At 36.0% G+C, this 18,544-nt stretch overlaps 1 protein-coding gene across 11 annotated transcripts in view; it reads left to right on the plus strand.

Moving 5' to 3' along the window:
- LOC143247287 (tensin-3-like) overlaps nucleotides 1-18,544 on the plus strand; it is a 101,355-nt gene that overhangs the window by 72,630 nt on the left and 10,181 nt on the right. For all 11 annotated transcript variants that reach the window (XM_076495059.1, XM_076495060.1, XM_076495057.1 and 8 more), the window contains 6 exons: nucleotides 830-944; nucleotides 13,798-13,852; nucleotides 14,848-14,933; nucleotides 15,534-15,620; nucleotides 16,488-16,613; nucleotides 17,697-17,792. In XM_076495059.1, coding sequence (XP_076351174.1) covers nucleotides 830-944; nucleotides 13,798-13,852; nucleotides 14,848-14,933; nucleotides 15,534-15,620; nucleotides 16,488-16,613; nucleotides 17,697-17,792 — 565 coding nt within the window. The remainder of the gene's footprint in view (nucleotides 1-829; nucleotides 945-13,797; nucleotides 13,853-14,847; nucleotides 14,934-15,533; nucleotides 15,621-16,487; nucleotides 16,614-17,696; nucleotides 17,793-18,544) is intronic.

Raw genomic sequence — 18,544 nt, forward strand, 5'->3', positions numbered from 1 at the left:
ATTTGACATGAATATACCTTTTATGAACTTTTAAAAACATATACGTGTAGCTCATTGAAGCTCAATGATCTTTTCTAATTCTGCCAGAGAAGTTAAATGAGTTTTAGTCTTACTAACACACTGAAATGGTATGAACAGTGTGTTATGACTGGATGTTTACAGTTATACGTGAATCCACAATACTTTTAATGTTCTAGATAATTTTGTGACAAAAATTTAAAGTTCAGTAAGATCCAAACTCTCCAGTATGTCTAATTATCTAAATGTTCTGTGTTTGTTGTTATTTTAAAGGGATACATTATAGAGCCTGCTTAAATCCAATCATAATAATAAAACGTCTCACACCTGTAAAAGGCTTAGGTAATTGAACCAAAAGCTTGTGTACTAATTTTAAACAAGCCTAACGGAAATGTGGTGATAGTTCAAATAAATTATTTAATACACATAGTAATTCTCTTGCTGTTATCATAAATACTAAGGGCAGTGGCGTTTAGAGGACTTAAGCTATCTGATAAAAAACACAAAACTCGTGTTTTATAAATAAATTTTATTTTAGTTTATATAACCAAGAAACAGTAATGTAGAGTGATAACACAATTTAGGCATGTAAATTTTGTTGTTAGAAAGACAAACTTTATCATTTAAATTAGGCTTTGAAAATTATTCAATTGTTTTGATTCACTGTAAAAGGCAAAGTAAAGTTTTTTTTTATCTTCATTTTCATTCAAGCACAAAAATAGGAAATATTTTCTTTGATTGTAAACAGATGTAAATGAAAAGTAATGTCAGTATGAGAACATAGGTTACAAAGCATGTTTTCATGTTCCAGGGTGACTCTGTGGGGGAAGATGCTTCTATCTGGTCCCCTTCAACTGACAGTTCTTCTAGTATTCCTACTATTTCATTTACCCCACCAACTCCTGAAACACTGAATGTGACGGAAAGTAAGAAACAAACGCCTGAACATGTCACATTTACTATTATACTGATCATTAGTGTGTGTACTTTAGTGTATTAAATTGTAAACATTTTCTATACAGATTCAAGATTATAAAATCAGTAAGATATTACTGTTATCTCATTTATGTAAAAAAACAACAAAAAAACGTATTTAACTGAACACTAAAAACATATATAACATTGAAAGGTAAATTCTCTAAAGTAACTGATGAATTCTTACGTGTTAATATTTCAAAAGAATACGAAATATACTTGTGTTTATTAATTTACATTTAAATATACATATATCATTTTAACTTATTGCTTATTCTCATGAGTTATTTACTTAATTGGTTAATTAGATATTTAATATTAATCATTTTTTTATTATGTAAATTGTCACCCAGACTGTAAAGTATTTTTTGCGTTAATAGATATACATGTATATCTACACATACACACACAAGCTGAGATATTTGTCCTGTGTTCAGGTTGTGAACTGAAGAAAACATGTGAGTGCATGTTATGATAAATAATACAGAAATCCTAACTTTCACAATTTATTTATAACATAACGTATTGTTACAGTATTTATTATTATCTCACCAAATATTTTTGTATACACTTCAAGAACTCAATACTTAAATCAGGATATATAGGGTGGCCCGAAAGTCCCAACCCATCCGTATGTTATTACGTTATATTCAATTACGCATGATGGGTTGAAGGCAGCTGTTACCGCGGCATTTGGAACAATAATCCCTGCTATGTTGAGGAAAATGCCTCATAGAACATGGCGTCGCATAATATTATGCAGCGATAATAAGGGACAGCACACAGATACACTGGATACATAAGATATATGGATGTGTAGGGACTTACGGGCCACCCTGTACACTGTGAAATAGTTAAGATCGCTTTGTATAAGGCCCGGCATTGCCAGGTGGATAAGGCACTCGACTCGTAATCTGAGGGTCGCGGGTCCGAATCCCCGTCACGCTAAACATGCTCGCCCTTTCAGCCGTGGGGGCGTATAATGTAACGATCAATCCTACTATTCGTTGGTACAAGGGTAGGTCAAGAGTTGGCGGTGGACACCCACCTCTTAATGTTCTTCTTTGGTATTTTACGTTATTAAATAACTGGTAGTCATTGGCCTCAAAAGTGTCTTATGGGATGAAGTTGTAAGGTCAAGGGTCAAAGAAGAAAGTGGATATAACTCAAGAAATGAGTATGCATCTCCACGTTATGGTAGCTGTTACCGTATCAATTCATCTACGTTTGTGTATTATTACGGTATTGGTGGCCATGTTTTAATACATTCCTCTACAAAAAGTGCTAGCGCACTGACATATATAAGACGTTTGTGTGCCTTCTCCGACACTGTGTGCATATTGCCTAATATAAAATTTGATGTGTGTGTTTTTATTATAACAAAGCCACATTGAACTATCTATTGTATTCATCAAATGTAATCAAAAACCCTGATTTTAGCACTGGAAAATGAAAAATTTCGTAAAGGTTTTTGTTTGTTTGTTGTAAGAATGTGACACTATATACGAGTATAGTTAATATTAACTAACGTCAAATATAATATGTGCTCAGTAACATCAATAACGGGGATGGAGAAGTTACGAATACCCAGTAACATGTCACTTGCTTCAAACTATCACCTCACAAAGTTTGGTTGAATTTGACCCAGTAACCTTGGAGAAATTAGATAATGAACAAACAGACAGACATGCACAGAGATTTTTATGCTTCATAATTATATGAGTTTGTGTAACTTTATTTACATCAACTATTTTACCTGGTCCCAAAAGTGTTTTCTCGTGTTACATTGCTTCTACTAATTTAAATTTTATCCAAACTTGGCAGAAAAATCTGTAGCTTAAATTACTTGTTTGTTTGTTTTCGAATTTCGCACAAAGCTACATGAAGGTTATCTGCGCTAGCTGCCCTAATTTAGCAGTGTAAGACTAGAGAGAAAGCAGCTAATCATCACCACCCACCACCAACTCTTGGGCTACTCTTTTACCAATGAATAGTGGGATTCATCGCACATTATAACGGCCCCACGGCTGAAAGGGCGAGTATATTTTGGTGTAACAGGGATTCGAACCCGCGACCCTCGGATTACGAGTCGAGTGCTTTAACCACCTGGCCATACCCGGGCCATGTTTTTTCTTGTAATTATAACTTTTCTCCCACAATCTTTACTGTTTCAGCATATGTGATATACTGTTTTGGATCTGGTTGGAACTAGGTTATTCTATTGAAAAATTTTTGTAGTTGGAACAGTTTTGTAGTACGAAGATCAACCATGAAATATTAATTATTATAGCAGCGAAACAAAAACCACAATGATAAACTTTTGATTATTTACCTTAATACACATTATGACATGTTTAATGGGTTGGGTTTGTTTTGAACTGTAGCTTTGCGCTAGCCGTCCCTAATTTAGCAGAGTAAGACTAGAGAGAAGACAGCTAGTCATCAACACCCACCGCCAATTCTTGATCTGCTCTTTTACCAACGAATAATGGGATTGACCGTCGTATTATAATGCCCTTACGGCTGAAAGGGCAAGCATGTTTGGTGTGACGGGGATTCGAACCCGCGACCCTCGGATTACGAGTGGAATGCCTTAACCACCTGGCCATGCCGGGCCGAAATGATTAATATATTGTTGTTGTTTTTTCTTTTATTACATTTATCATGGTGTACTTTTTCTTAAGAGTATCAAAATTATAGCTATTTGTTGTAAAATTCGTGTATTGATTTGATTTTTTACTTCTTACCATTTACTGTGTTATATCTTCATTGGCGTAGAGCCCATCAAAAACTATAGGGCAAATATTACCCCCTCCCCCTCAGTTTACCTAACCTTACATAACTAACCATAACTAAATGAAATAATTTTTTTTTTTTTTTTGTGAAAGCCAGCTTGACAACAAAATGCAGAAAGCAGTCAAACGTTGGTAAATTATTTTGTGAAGCAATTAAAATTAATTAATTAATTCGTGGCGTATTCGCAGGATAATTATTGGTAAAAGTCAGTTAGATTAATAACTTCTAATATACAGAAAAGCTGTGGCATTTATTTCATGTTGCTGAGCAACAAATGTATAACGCGATATAAGATAACCATCCGTACAATGCTCAGCTTTGTCCTACAGAACAGTTATTCTAAATTTGGTGACACTTTGTACAAACACAAGAAGGGAGTAACAAACAATTGGTAACAGAGGAGCAGTCACATTTGCTATAATCTTCATGCATACACAAGAAACGAAAGTCCTTTACACGTACGGAGAGGGCCTGGCATGGCCTAGCGCGTTAAGGCGTGCGCTTCGTAATCTGAGGGCGCGGGTTCGCGTCCGAGTCGCGCCCAACATGCTCGCCCTCCCAGCCGTGGGGGCGCTATAAGTTACAGTCAATCCCACTATTCGTTGGTAAAAGAGTAGCCCAAGAGTTGGCTGTGGAAGGTGATGACTAGCTGCCTTCCCTCTAGTCTTACACTGCTAAATTAGGGACGGCTAGCACAGATAGCCCTGGAGTGGCTTTGTGCGAAATTCCAAAAACCAAACCAAACGTACGGAGAAGAAACAGTTTTAATACCAGCAGAGTGGTACATATTTGATATATGGAATCATAGAAAAGAAACACTACAGCAGTTTTACTATTTCCTAAACAACATCCACATGTCAGTCAAGTTCACACTAAAAATTACCCAACAGAGAAGGATTCTTAACATTCGTGGACATAGCCCTGAAAATCCAAGACAGACAAATACAGAACTGCATGCATAAAAATATGTAAACAAGTCGATATTTCTCAATTACAAATCAATGGAGAAACAATAACAAGATAATTAAAGCGAATAAATAGAAACTGCTACACTGAAAATGCTATACAAACAACATAAAATGACTTAAGCACTGCCATCATAAAACAATTATCTCGAATATTACATCAACACTGTTTTTAAATCACACACGCAAACAAAAAAAAAACATTACAACAGCAACCCCGAAACATAAAAAACATACACGAAAACACCCACAATGAACGTTCCTTTCACAAACAACACGATCACAACTAAGATTCGTAAAACCATTAAACAATCTCAACCAATTAACATAATGTTACCATATTTTACTTATCTAGATTAATAGGCCTAATACTAACGTAATTATTAATATTTATTACCCTCACTTATCTAGATCAATAGGCCTAATACTAATGTAGTTATTATTATTTATTACCCTTACTTATCTAGATCATTAGGCCTAATACTAACGTAATGATTATTATTCACTACCCATACTATTCTAGATTAATAGGCTTAAAATATTACCGTATTTTATGCCTTGCAAGACGCTATATCATAGAAGACGTACCTTAATTTTGGAAAAATAATTCTAAGAAATATTTTGACTCAGCAACCAACACCTTGATGTAGCCTTGAATTTTTTTTCAACTTACTGAGTAAATACAGTCAGATATTCCATACTCTTCAAAATATATCGACAGTATTAGTTAAATTGAAGGTTTTATGCTATTGAAACTACTTGTAATTAGTAAGTAATGAGATTACGAGTAGACCCTATGATAACCTCTTGCCTTAACCAATCACTTTTGTCTTGAAAAACTCATAGGGATATTTAAAGGTATTTTTAAAGAAAAGTGTGCCTTACAAGGCGTAAAATACGGTAGTTTATTTCTTATTCTCACAAACAAATTGTGTCAAAAACCATATTACGCTAGAGAAAACGGAGCAAGACAAATTTGCCTCACCAAACCGTAGTCTATCAAATCACTGTAACATATGTGAAGACGCATATATGCTGCTGACCAAAATCGAAAGGCCAATGAACATAAAGACAAAATATACATTTTGCGTTGTTAGACACTACCACTTATTTGAGTAGAGCTTCGAAAGATGAATATAAGAAAATGGAAAATAAGAATAAAAACGTTTTAAGCATTTAATAGGAAAATGTGAACACTATAAAATTAGCCTAAATACTAGCTGGTCAAAAGTTTAAGACCATACCAAAAAGAAGTCCTAAACATCGTAGGAAATGCCAAACAAGAAGTCTCAGTAGTGAGTTGCACGGCTGTCATTGCGAATAACTGCAAACATTCGTTTTGGCATTGTCGATATAAGCGTTTGCAGAAGGCTGCCTGGAAAGTTATTCTAAGTGGTGAAGATGGCTTCACGAAGATCATGCACTGTTTAGAACTGACGTCTATTTCTATAGACTTCCCTTGCCGTCCACACGCAAACACTTTCAATGGGGTTCAGTTCAGGCAAACATGTTGGATGGTTCAAAAAAATCATGTTATTCACTATGAAAAACTCCTTTGTTCTGTGGGCATTGTGGATTGCAGCGTTATCGTGCTAAAAGATCCAATCATTTTCACACAAGCGAGGGCTTTCAGTCAATAAGGATGCTCTCTCCAACATGCCAATGTAGCCAGCTGCTGCTTGACGCCCTTGTATAACATGAAGCTCCATTGTTCCATGGAAGGAGAAAGCACCCCAGATCATGATGGAACCTCCTCCACTTTGTCGTGTAGAAAATGTTTCCGGTGGGATATTCTTATCGTGCCACTAACGTTAGAAACCATCTGGACCATCCAGGTTAAATTATTTCTCATCAGAGAACAAAACCTTCTTCCACTTTTCTACGTCCCATGTTTGGTGCTTCTCGGTAAAGCTTAACCGAGCTGTTACGTGATGTGGAAGGAGGCGTGGCCTTTGAAGACGTTTACAGTTTTTAAAGCCTTTCTCTCGTAGATGCTGTCTTATTGTTCTTGAGCTGCATTCTGTGTCCGTATCCTTCAAGGTCTTATAAGAAATTTGCAACAGCAGTTTTACTATACCCAATCTCACCAGCGATGGCATGTTAAGAGAGACCTTGCTTTTGCACCTCGACAATTCTGCCAGGTTCAAACTCTGTCAACTTTTTAGCCTTTGCCATGTTTTTACCAATGTAACACAGGATATGTCAGTGGGAGATGCTGACAACGCTAATGCTTGAACACAAATGACTAAATTTCGTTATGTGTTTACAGATTAACACTTCGTTTCAGTATGGTCTTAAACTTTTGACCAGCTACTATTTAGGCTAATTTCATAGTGTTTACATTTTCCCTATTAAATGCTAAAAAAGTTTTTTTTTATTTTCCGTTTCTTATTTTCATCTTTCGAAGCTCTATTCAAGCAAGTGGTTGAGTTTATGTTTATTGGCCTCAAGATTTTGGCCAACGGTGTATATATATACTCTTCAAAAAAAGAAATGCAAAAGGCAAAATATGAGACAAATTGTTAACAACTTTATTCCGGGTAGTTCTGTATGACATGTGTGAAACTTTGCACATTCACTGCTGAACATCCAAAGTCTGCAAAGGCGAAGTCCACGCTCACTAGGTGAAGTTTAACGTCACTCAATGTCAATAAGAGTATGCCCCCCGTGAACATCAATAACTGTTTGGCATCTCCTGCCCATGGAAGCGATGAGATGACGAATCACATCCTGTGGAATGGCTGTTCACTCAGCCTGCAAAGCTGCTGCAAGCTGAGGTAGAGTCTGCAGTTGAGGTTGTCGCCGTCGCAGACGTCGGTCCAACTTGTCCCAAAGATGTTCGATGGGGTTTAAATCTGGTGATCTGGAGGGCCAGGGAAGAACGTTGATGTTGTGGTGTCTCAAGAAGACAGTGGTGAGTCGGGCTGTGTGAGGACGGGTGTTGTCATGTTGAAAAACGTCGTTGACGTTCACCATGATGCACATGTGGCCTAAGAATCTCGTCGACGTATCGTTAAGCCGTAGATTCCCTCGAATGTGCAAAAGGTCTGTTTTGGCATTGTAGGCGATGGCAGCCCACATCATGACGCTGCCACCACCAAATCTGTCAACATCCTGCACACAGTTTGCTGCAAAACGTTCACCTCGGCGACGGTAAACACGGGTCCTTCCATCCTGCCTACGAAGCATAAAACGTGATTCATCGCTGAACCAAACATGCTTCCATCGTCGATGAGGCCATACCCGATGTGCCCGAGTCCACTGCAGCCGTGCTTGACGATGTTGCTGGGTGAGGATGACGTAGACGTTTGCGTACGGTCTGATCGGAAATCCTACGCAGCCCTGGTATGGTTAAGGCAGTAGACGTCGCAGTGGTGGTCCTATCCCGAAGGTGACGTAACCGGATGTAGCGATCCTGTGCGGGCGTGGTCACACGAGGTCTGCCAGATCGTGGACGGTCACGAGTTGATCCATGTTGTTGGTGACGATTCCATAGCCTTGTGATGGTGCTTGGATGGACATTCACAGCTCTGGCAACATCTGATCGAGATTCGCCTGCTTGCAAGAGACCAATGGCGTTGTTGCGTTGTGCTTCAGTCAGTCTTGGCGTAACTGTATTGCGTGTCGGTGGCTTAACACTGAGCTATGGAAACCGAGAACCCGTCACTTTTATAGGGATTTTGCACATGTTGCACTTGCAGGACATGCAGATCTCTCAAACAAATTTATTGGACACGCATGCGTTTTGGCGAAAAATCCGATGTTTTCCTCCATTTTCAAAGTGCACAACTTTTATTGTCATTTTGGTCTGACAATCAGTGCCTTAACACGTGTAACATCACATACTCTGAGCTTGTAACGTTATTACATATATTTCTCTTTAAAATAACAAAAATATCTATTTTGCGTTTCTTGTTTTGAAGAGTATATATATATATATATGTATGCGTAGGGAAACTGCATAGAGCGGAAGCCTATACAAGCCGGAAATATCAAAATTGTGCAGCATTATCTTAAGATTTCTCTTATAAAAGGCCCTCTATAAGGTGGAACCTGCGTAACGCAGACGGTTTGTTTATTTTTAATTTCGCGCAAAGCTACTCGAGGGTTATCTGCGTTAGCCGTCCCTAATTTAGCAGTGTAAGACTAGAGGGAAGGCAGCTAGTCATCACCACCCACCGCCAACTCTTGGGCTACTATTTTACCAACGAGTAGTGGAATTGACCGTCACATTATAACGTCCCCACGGCTGAAAGGGCGAGCATGTTTGGTGCGAACGGGATTCGAACCCCCAACCCTCGGATTACGAGTCGAACGCCTTAACACGCTTGGCCATGCTGGGCCAACGCAGACGGAAAACTATCTTTCTTCTACCTCATCTATCAACAAGTAGGATTAGAACCTGAGTGCTTGTTTGCTTGTTTTTGAATTTCGCGCAAAGCTACTCGAGGGCTATCTGCGCTAGCCGTCCCAACTTAGCAGTGTAAGACTAGAGGGAAGGCAGATAGTCATCACCACTCACCGCTAACTCTTGAACTAATCTTTTACCAACGTCTGAAAGGTCGAGCATGTTTGGTGCGACGGGGATTCGAACTCGCGACCTTCAGATTACGAGTCGAATGCCTTAATCAACCTGGCCATGCCGAGCCCAGAACCTAAGTAAGGTAGAAAAAATGTTTTTGATTAAATATTAATTTGTTATTTGATTAATAATTTCTTTAAATATTAATGAATTCTTGTTTAACTAATTCGCAGACATTTTGTAAGTAAGTATTGGCTAAATATATTATGTTCATTTTTCTGACGTCATTATTTCGGGGGTCGCTATTCGATTAAATTATTGACTGTACTTTTTGTTGCATTTGCTGATGGAAAACTTGAAAGACCATGGGTAACAGATAAAAGTGAAAATCTGCTCTATTTCAAAAGTTTAAGGAAGAATCAACTTCCTTTGAAATGGAAAGGGTATAATAAAGTGGATGACAAGTGCTGTATTTGAGGAATTTTTGAACAAATTAAACAAAAGAATGGAATAAGAAAATAAGAATATTCTACTTTTCCTAGATAATGCAACTTGTCACCCAAAAAATAAACTTTCAAATATTCGTTTAGTATTTCTATGTCCAAGTACAACATCAGTTGTACAGCCACTTCTTCTTCATGTATCAAATCTGCGGCAGACATCGACGACCATGGCATGCCAGACTTCTCTGTTGTCAATCCTCCTTATCAACTCGATGTTGCTCATTGAGTTTTTGGTGACATAGTTATTGAGGCTGGCGATATATTTAGTTCTTTGACACCCTCTGCTTTTCCTCCCTTCTATTTTTCCACATAGCATCTGTTTCTCTATCCCATTCTTCCTACAGATGTGTCCTAGAAATTCCATTTGTCTCTTTCTTATAGTTTTCATGAGGGACCTTTTGTATCCTGCTAGTTCCATGACTTCCAAATTTGTTTTTCTTTCAGTCCATGATATTTTTAGCATCCTTCTAAGGAACCACATTTCAGCAGCTTCTAATCTCTTCTCTGTATCTTTGTTCAGTGTCCAGCTCTCACAGCCATATAAGAGAACAGACCATACATATGATTTCAAGGTGTTAATTTTAGTGACATTTGTTATGTTCCTGTTTGTGAATATGGACTTCATTTTATTGAAAGTATCCTTGGACATTGCAATTCTTTTCTTTATTTCTGTGTCACTCTTTGTATTGGATGTTATAGTATATCCAAGATATTTGAAGCTTTCGACTTGTTTTATTCTGACGTCCTTGCCAGTTATGCTACATGTGGGTGTAATTGATTGTTTTGAGATAACCATGCACTCTGTTTTCTTTGCATTTAACTGCAAGCCTTTTTCTTCACTCTCGTCTACTGTTGTTGTGAGGAGAGTCTGTAGATTTCGTTTGGAGTCTGCAATAAGGACTGTGTCATCAGCGTAGCGCAAGTTGTTGATATTGCATCCGCCTACTTTGACTCCCTGATGTTCATTGATGTTTCGTAGGATTATTTCGCTCTATAAGTTAAAAAGATCTGGTGAAAATACACATCCCTGCCTCACCCCTCTTTCAATTGGTCTATATTCACTCAATTCATTTTCAATTTTGATAGCTGCCATTTGCTGCCAGTAAAGGTTTCTAAGGATTCTTAGATCTTTAGCATCGATGTTCAGGTCTGACAACATGTCGAATAGGTCACCATGTCTCACTTTGTCAAAGGCTTTAGAATAATCGATAAAACATAGATGTAAATCCTTTTGTACTTCCAGTGATCTTTCCATGAGCATGTTTAGAGCGAAAATTGCATTTCTAGTGCCTTTATCGGCTATAAATCCAAACTGAGTATTAGAAATCTCTGGTCTTATCTTATTCCTCATTCTAGACATGAGCACTCTTAAAAGAACCTTGGTAAGATGACTCATTAGACTAATTATCCTGTGCTGTTCACAGTCAGTTGTTCCGGGCGTTTTCGGCAATGCAATAAAGGCTGATTTTTTAAAGTCTTCCGGTATTTCACCCGTGTCATAAATAGTGTTCAGTAGTTTTGTCACTTCCTGGATTCCCACTTCTTTTAGGGCTAACAAAAGTTCAATGGGTATGTCGTCTGGACCAGCTGCTTTGCCTTTATGTATCTTCTTCATTGCATGTTCCACTTCATCAAGCATAATTGGAAGGCCTTCTGTGTCTATTTCTATGAGTGGGGTTGGACTTCTGTTGTCGTTATATAGTTCCCCAATATATTCTGACCATCTGTTAAGTATATCTTTTTTATCCATCAAGATTTCTCCATTCTTAGATTTTAAGCATCCTGTTTTTGCTGATGGAGTCTTTCCTGTCACTTCACTAATTTTCTTATGCATATATTTGCTGTCTTTTACCTTGTTATTTTCAATCTCTGTACACTGGGTGTTAATCCATTCTTCCTTGGCAACATTGCATTTTTTCTTCACAAGTCTATTTATTTTTGGTATTTTTCCTTATCAGGTTTAGCTTTTCTTCTCTCCTCCATTAGATTAAGGATTTCTGGAGTAATCCATTTTTTGTTTACTCTTTTTCTGGTAGTAGGAATATGTTCTTTAGCAGCTTCGTGGATGCTTTCCTTCATTTTTTGCCATTTTTCTTCAGCAGTATTCAAACTGTCAAGGATATCAAATTTATTCTTCACACATACGATGTATTTCTTCTTCAGCTCTTCGTCTTCTTCTAGAAGGTTCAGTTGTAGTCTTGGTTCTTTTTTGGATTTCACTTGCCATAGGTTTTTCTTTGCAAAATGGTACCTATAGTAGGTTGCAATTACTTGCTATAGGAGCAGTGTCCATACAGGACCGTTCTGCCAAGCCATTGTTCCTTAGGTTGGAGTCATCTGCCTGGCCAGATTGAGTGTTGCGTCATTAATGACACTATGTCAGTTGCCTCGCACTCATCCACAACCTGCCTTCCATGACTTCATCGTAACCCTGACACGGGGGGCTATATGGGTACTCGGTCTTGCCCAAGGACCTCCCATGGGCTAGCGGAGGGAAGGAGCGCCTTACTGTTCCTTTATCAGAGCGTGCTCTGACCCACTACCCAAGGGTCCACTAGATAATGGAATTATACAGTGTATAAAATTGAAATACAGAATATTGATCCTTCAGCATATTATTGCAAGTATGGACAACTGTAAGGGAGCGTCTGAAATGACCATGAAAATTGACGTGTTAGATGCAATTGCATTTTTAAGTCCTTCAATCAAATACGTGAAAGATGAATGCGTAATAAACTGCTTTCGAACCGGTGGATTTATTCTTGATAATGGCGGAGATTGGGGAGAAGAAGTTTGTTATGATGATTCCAGTGAAATCCAAACTTTGATTTAGAAGATCGATGCAGATGATTCTGTGAACGCGGAAAGTTTTGTAAACGTTGATGAGAATGTTTTAACAGAAACTGATGAAAATGATTTAAAATGTATAATAGAATCGCAAAATGGTAATAGTGTGAGAGATTCAGAAGATGAATAATTTGGAAAAACAGTGAGGAAATAGAAATTCCTACTTCTTAGCAAGTGTTAAGTTATATTAACACTATCAAATTATATGCAAAAATGAAGGGGGGAAAATGAACTTCGTAAACAGGCCGTAGAATTGGCGTACTCTTTTAACCGTATGAGAAAGCCCATTAAAAAAAACGAAATAGTTGAAATTGGACACTTTTTTCAAATAAATTTGACTAAGATTTTGTGTACAAGTGATAATCAATCCCACTATTCATTGGTAAAAGAGTAGCCCAAGAGTTGGCGGTGATGTATAACTGCCTAGGGCCTCGCATGGCATAGCACGTTAAGGCGTGCGCTTCGTAATCTGAGGGTCGTGGGTTCGCGCCCGAGTCGCGCCAAACATGCTCGCCCTCCCAGCCGTGGGGGTGTATAATGTCACGGTCAATCCCACTATTCGTTGGTAAAAGAGTAGCCCAAGAGTTGGCGGTGGGTAGTGATGACTAGCTGCCTTCCCTCTAGTCTTACACTGCTAAATTAGGGACGGCTAGCACAGATAGCCCTCGAGTAGCTTTGTGCGAAATTCCAAAAACCAAACCAAATATAACTGCCTTCCCTCTAGTCTTACACTACTAAAATAGGGGCGGCTAGCGTAGATAGCCCTCGAGTATCTGTGCGCGAAATTCAAAAAACAAAAAAACAAAAAAACATTCCTCTAAAGTTCCATTCATCAGCATTATTGGCTAGATCGTTTAGTATGTCTACGTTTATTGTTTTTTATTACTACATTTTTATAATAGAATTTTTTTGAATTGTTAGCTTAGTATAGTGGTTTAGAATTAGGGCGAAAACATCGTTAACTCTGAGGACAACCAACTAATGAAATAATGCATTCAAATCATTCTTAGTTACGTTGTAAGAAAACATTTAATTTGCTCTGCTTATTACTGGGTTAATTTTTAGTTTTAATCAGAAGCCAATGTTAATCAGTGTCTCTGTATAGTGTGTGCATAAAAAAGTAGCTTAAGATATAATTATAAATTATAAGTTTCATCTTTTAATTTTTCAGAGGTACCCTTCACTGGCTTTCTAAATAAAGTACCTGAATGTTCAACACTTCCGAGGTAAGCTATATTAAGATAAAAGATGTACTTCTGCAGGGTCCCAAATAAGTGTTCTGTTTCAAGTGTAAATAAAACCAAAATTAAGAAAAATTTTATTTCTTGATTTTGAAGTACATATATCATGCTGTGTTGTAGCCTACAGAGTGCATAATTCTTCTCATGATTCATGGAATAGACACATTTTAGTGATGTCAAAACAGTATAAATTGCAATATTAGGTATTTTTCGTGTTATATCATTTTCGTCTCTACTGACTGACTGAAAGACAACACAGTGGAGCGAATGGTCAAAACAGATGACCCCTTCAGTCACCTTTCATGATAATTAGATAGTGCCAAGCCATACTCAAAATATATTTAAAGTTTAAAATATAACATGGCTTTAAAGTGTATACAATTCAGATTGCTCAGATATAATTGTAAAGTAACCAATGCTTTTCAGTGTGGCATACTATAATTAAGTGTTCTCAAACCCAGTTAATGAAAGTTTTTTCTTTTTACTTGGATCCATTGGAAGTAAGGCAGTAATAACAATTTATTACAATGACATTACCATGAAGTTCTTGCAACAATAAAAAATGAAGACAATTTGAAGAGAATAAAGCATGAATAGTTTTGCTTATTCATTTATTTTTAGCACAAGGTTGCATAGTGTGCTATCCCATGGAAATTATACCCCAAAATTCTTGCATTATAAGCCATGAAAATTTGCAATGAGTGAAAAGACTTTTTAAAAAGTACATTACTCTCACAGTTTTTGATTAATTGAATTTGTTGAACATGAATTCACGTTGTAGTAATACTGAATATAATTTTTTACAACTCTTCCATTGCTGTCTCCATACTGTTAATTTTTTGGTAAGGAGAATATTTTAGCAGCATCCAAGTCCATTCTTTGAGCTTTTCATAGATAGTTAATGGTAAGTGTTTGATTAAATATTTAATCCTACATGTATTTTACACATTACCAGTTGAACCTTATTGCCTTCCACACAGGACGGAAATTGGTCATCTGTATGGACGTCTAGTAGGTGGTCAGAGTCCCCCAACCTCAAGTCAGTCAAGCATGTTATCGCTTACAGGTCAGGTGGCTTCAGAATATGAAAATTTCCTACATTATGCTATACTAATGGTTATAAGCATCTGTCTGCCTGGAGAGACAATTCATTTTTTATTTTTGCACACATTTAAGGGTTTATTAATTTAGGCACTACTTACAATGTCTGAAGAATTTTATCCAGGAGATAAAGTGATGGAGACATTTCTCACATTTGAGATGTGCTGAGATGGAGTTGGTAGTGTATTTTTCAGTTTCCTACAAGTTTGTTTTTTTTCTGTACTTCCTAATTTGACACCTATGTTTTCTGATTTCATTATGCAAGTACTAACAAAGTCATAATGTTCATCATGCAAGTATTATCATAGTAATAAAGTAAACCATCTAAGTATTGTCATAATCAAATATTATGGTACATAGATGTCATCTCAGGTAGATGATTCATACAGTTACCAAGATAGACTACACAGATTTTATCAAAATCAGATTTGCTAATGTACCATCATCATAGCACTGTAGATATTATTTCAAATTATTACACCCACTAAATAAACTAAATCTAGAAAGTGCCATACAAACTCACATAACTTAATATTTAAATGTGACAGTCATAGCTTTCTCACAGGTATGTCTGAAGTTACCATGCAACAACCACTTTTCTCAAAGGACTCTTCTAAATATTGGTACAGACCTGATATGTCCAAAGATGAAGGTATGAATTATTGTTATAAATATTAAAATGCTTTATCAACACAAATTAAATAAGGAAAAAGACACAAATTAAAAAAAACAACTTAATTACAAGACTGGTTTCAACATACTACTTGCTTTATTTTCAAAGGTATATCAACAGTATAACCCACAACTTGATTATGGATTGTTGATTAATGGTATAGAGTTTGAAATGTTGAATTATCAAGCAACTAATATTTTAGGCTTTTTTAAACTAAACGGTTAATTTTTCAAATTCATGGAACTATTGGAATTATTGGAGTATTGTTTTTCTTGTCCCTTATTAAACTATTGGACTTTAGGACACAAGTAAAAGTTGTCTATTGTAATAAATGTGGTAAAATGTATTTGTTTAAAATCTCATTAAGCCATTTTATTGGAAATTACATCAGTACATTTAACTACTGGAACAATATGTCTAACACTTATTAAATATTTTTTATTAACTTATAAAAGCACTTGGTGTGTTTATATAATTGCCTGTATTGAATCTACTGGTATAGTCACACTGAAGAAAACCCTTTAAAGATAGAGGTAAGAGAATTTTCTCAGCACTAACTGAGGCTTAAGGCTATTTTTGGAACCTTTCTAGAATATTATGAAAAGTTTATTGGTCTTTATTCTTTATTAAATATAAAACAAATTTTTTTAAATACTGTAAGATAATAGATTTGATTGAGAGATTTTTTTTCTCAATAGATGTTTTGTATATACTAATGTACAGATATTCTCTAAATAACTCTCAAATAAATTAAACTTTCAGAACCATTCTTTGATTTTTGAGAATAAAACTTCACACTTTATTGTTAACATAAAAGCATTAAATAAATTATTATTATTAATTCAGCAACTGATATATTAAAAGACAAGCCACCAGGAACATTTTTGGTACGAAACAGTTTCACTTTCCCAGGGTGTTTTGGATTAGCAATCAAAGTTCCATCTTCATCAGCAGAGAGTGGATCAGTTTCTGGTAATATTTATCTTTGAACCGTTAAACGTTTTCTGTTATGTATAATGATTATGAAACCTTATCACATAGTGAAGCAAAGTCTCAGGCATAAACTCTGGATCAAAATATTCCATGTAAGCACTTAGGGTTAAAATCTAAATATTGAAACAAAATAATTTAGTTGATGCATGTTTATATACAGTATACTAATATTTACAACATTTTGAAATAAATTATTAGATTCTATGCTCATTGTGTAATGTACAGGATGTTTAATAAATGTTTGGTAAATCTTTTAAACCTGCACGCTGTTGTTTTTTGTAATAGCATATTGCAACCTGTGCTGGTACGTACAGGGCATTGTGTAATCTTTATTTTTCCATCATTCTGTGCGACAATTCAGCATTGTCCTTTGGTAATTATGTTTTATACCCATATTAAAACGTTGTTATTTGTAAATATGTAATGAAAAAAATTATTATAGAAGTTAATATTCTTTGAAACTGTAAATGGTTGGATTTTTTTTAAGAACTTAAAAACATAATACTTCTGAAATTAATTATTTTAAAGTTATTTATACTGGATCAAAACTAAAAACCTGTGTTGGTTTAATTAGTCGATAATGAATGTAGGTGACAATATTAGAATGATAATTAAACGTGGAAGGTGTGTGCCCTGTTTGTATTTTAAGGTATTAAATCATGAGAAAGAAAAGAAATCCATGTATATGTGTGTGTGTGTATATATAGGATGATTTAAGTTGATAATAGATGGGAAAGCTAACTGTTGCTATATGTCTAACCATGCAAAAGCTGAAGCAAGTCGACAAAAATAAACAACCAAATATTACAGTGTAGGCAAAAAATAGAGTGTTTTATCATAATGTCTCAAAACCAAGGTTTTTCCAAACTGTGCAACTAACAAAGGTAACTTGTGATGACGAGAAACCCACTTGAAATAAAAATATTTTCTCAAGACAGCTGGTATGGGTATGAAAACTTTAATTTTAATAAAGTACAGAACAATGTTTCGACCTCCTTAGGTCATCTTCACGTTAACCTAATGAGAGTACTAACAAAAGCTTTATGCATTACTGATCCTTAGGAAAGCTTGATCCCAGGGAGCTGGTACGACACTTGCTCATAGAAAGCACGTCAGCTGGTGTTAGGATTAAAGGAAGTCTAGAGGAACCAGTGTTTGGTAAGTGTAGTAAGTGAAAAACAAACATTAAATAATCTACAGTACACTACTATTTACTGGTGCATCAGTGATTGATGGCAACTGCTGAGCATAGAAAGATAAAAATATTCAACCTCGACATTTTCTTTCAGAATCTAAAAATTTTTACGTATGTTTTGAACAGCCCGAGTACTTGTTTCTCTTGAAGAAATCAATCACATCTGGAATAATGGTAAAACACAATGCTCGCTAACAAACACACAACTTGTTATGCTACTCGAGTGGCTATGTTTATTCTTCCTGTAGTTGACTTGGCACCTCAAAGTGTTTGATTATTTTCACTTGTATATGCTGCAAATAATTTCACATGTGGTTCCCTTTAGTTGGATGACTATGTAGAAACTTTGGCTTCTTAGTTCGGAGAATGTTTACACTCAGTGTGAAAATACTGGCCAGGAACATGATGTTTTTTATCGGCTCCATGATATTTGAGGAAGAAATCTGTGTATTATAAGTTGATTGGAACACATGTGAATGAACTGTTTTAAACCACCCTTTATAGTGTTGTTGTTAATCTAAACAAAGGTAAATTACTAATATTTGAACGTGTATACACCAAATCAGGTATTAATATTTGAATTATACTCTTCAAAAAAAGAAACGCAAAATAGATATTTTTCTTATTTTAAAGAGAAATATATGTAATAACGTTACAAGCTCAGAGTATGTGATGTTACACGTGTTAAGGCACTGATTGTCAGACCAAAATGACA

This window comes from Tachypleus tridentatus, chromosome 3 (genome assembly GCF_004210375.1).
Source record: "Tachypleus tridentatus isolate NWPU-2018 chromosome 3, ASM421037v1, whole genome shotgun sequence".
NCBI lineage: Eukaryota > Metazoa > Arthropoda > Merostomata > Xiphosura > Limulidae > Tachypleus > Tachypleus tridentatus.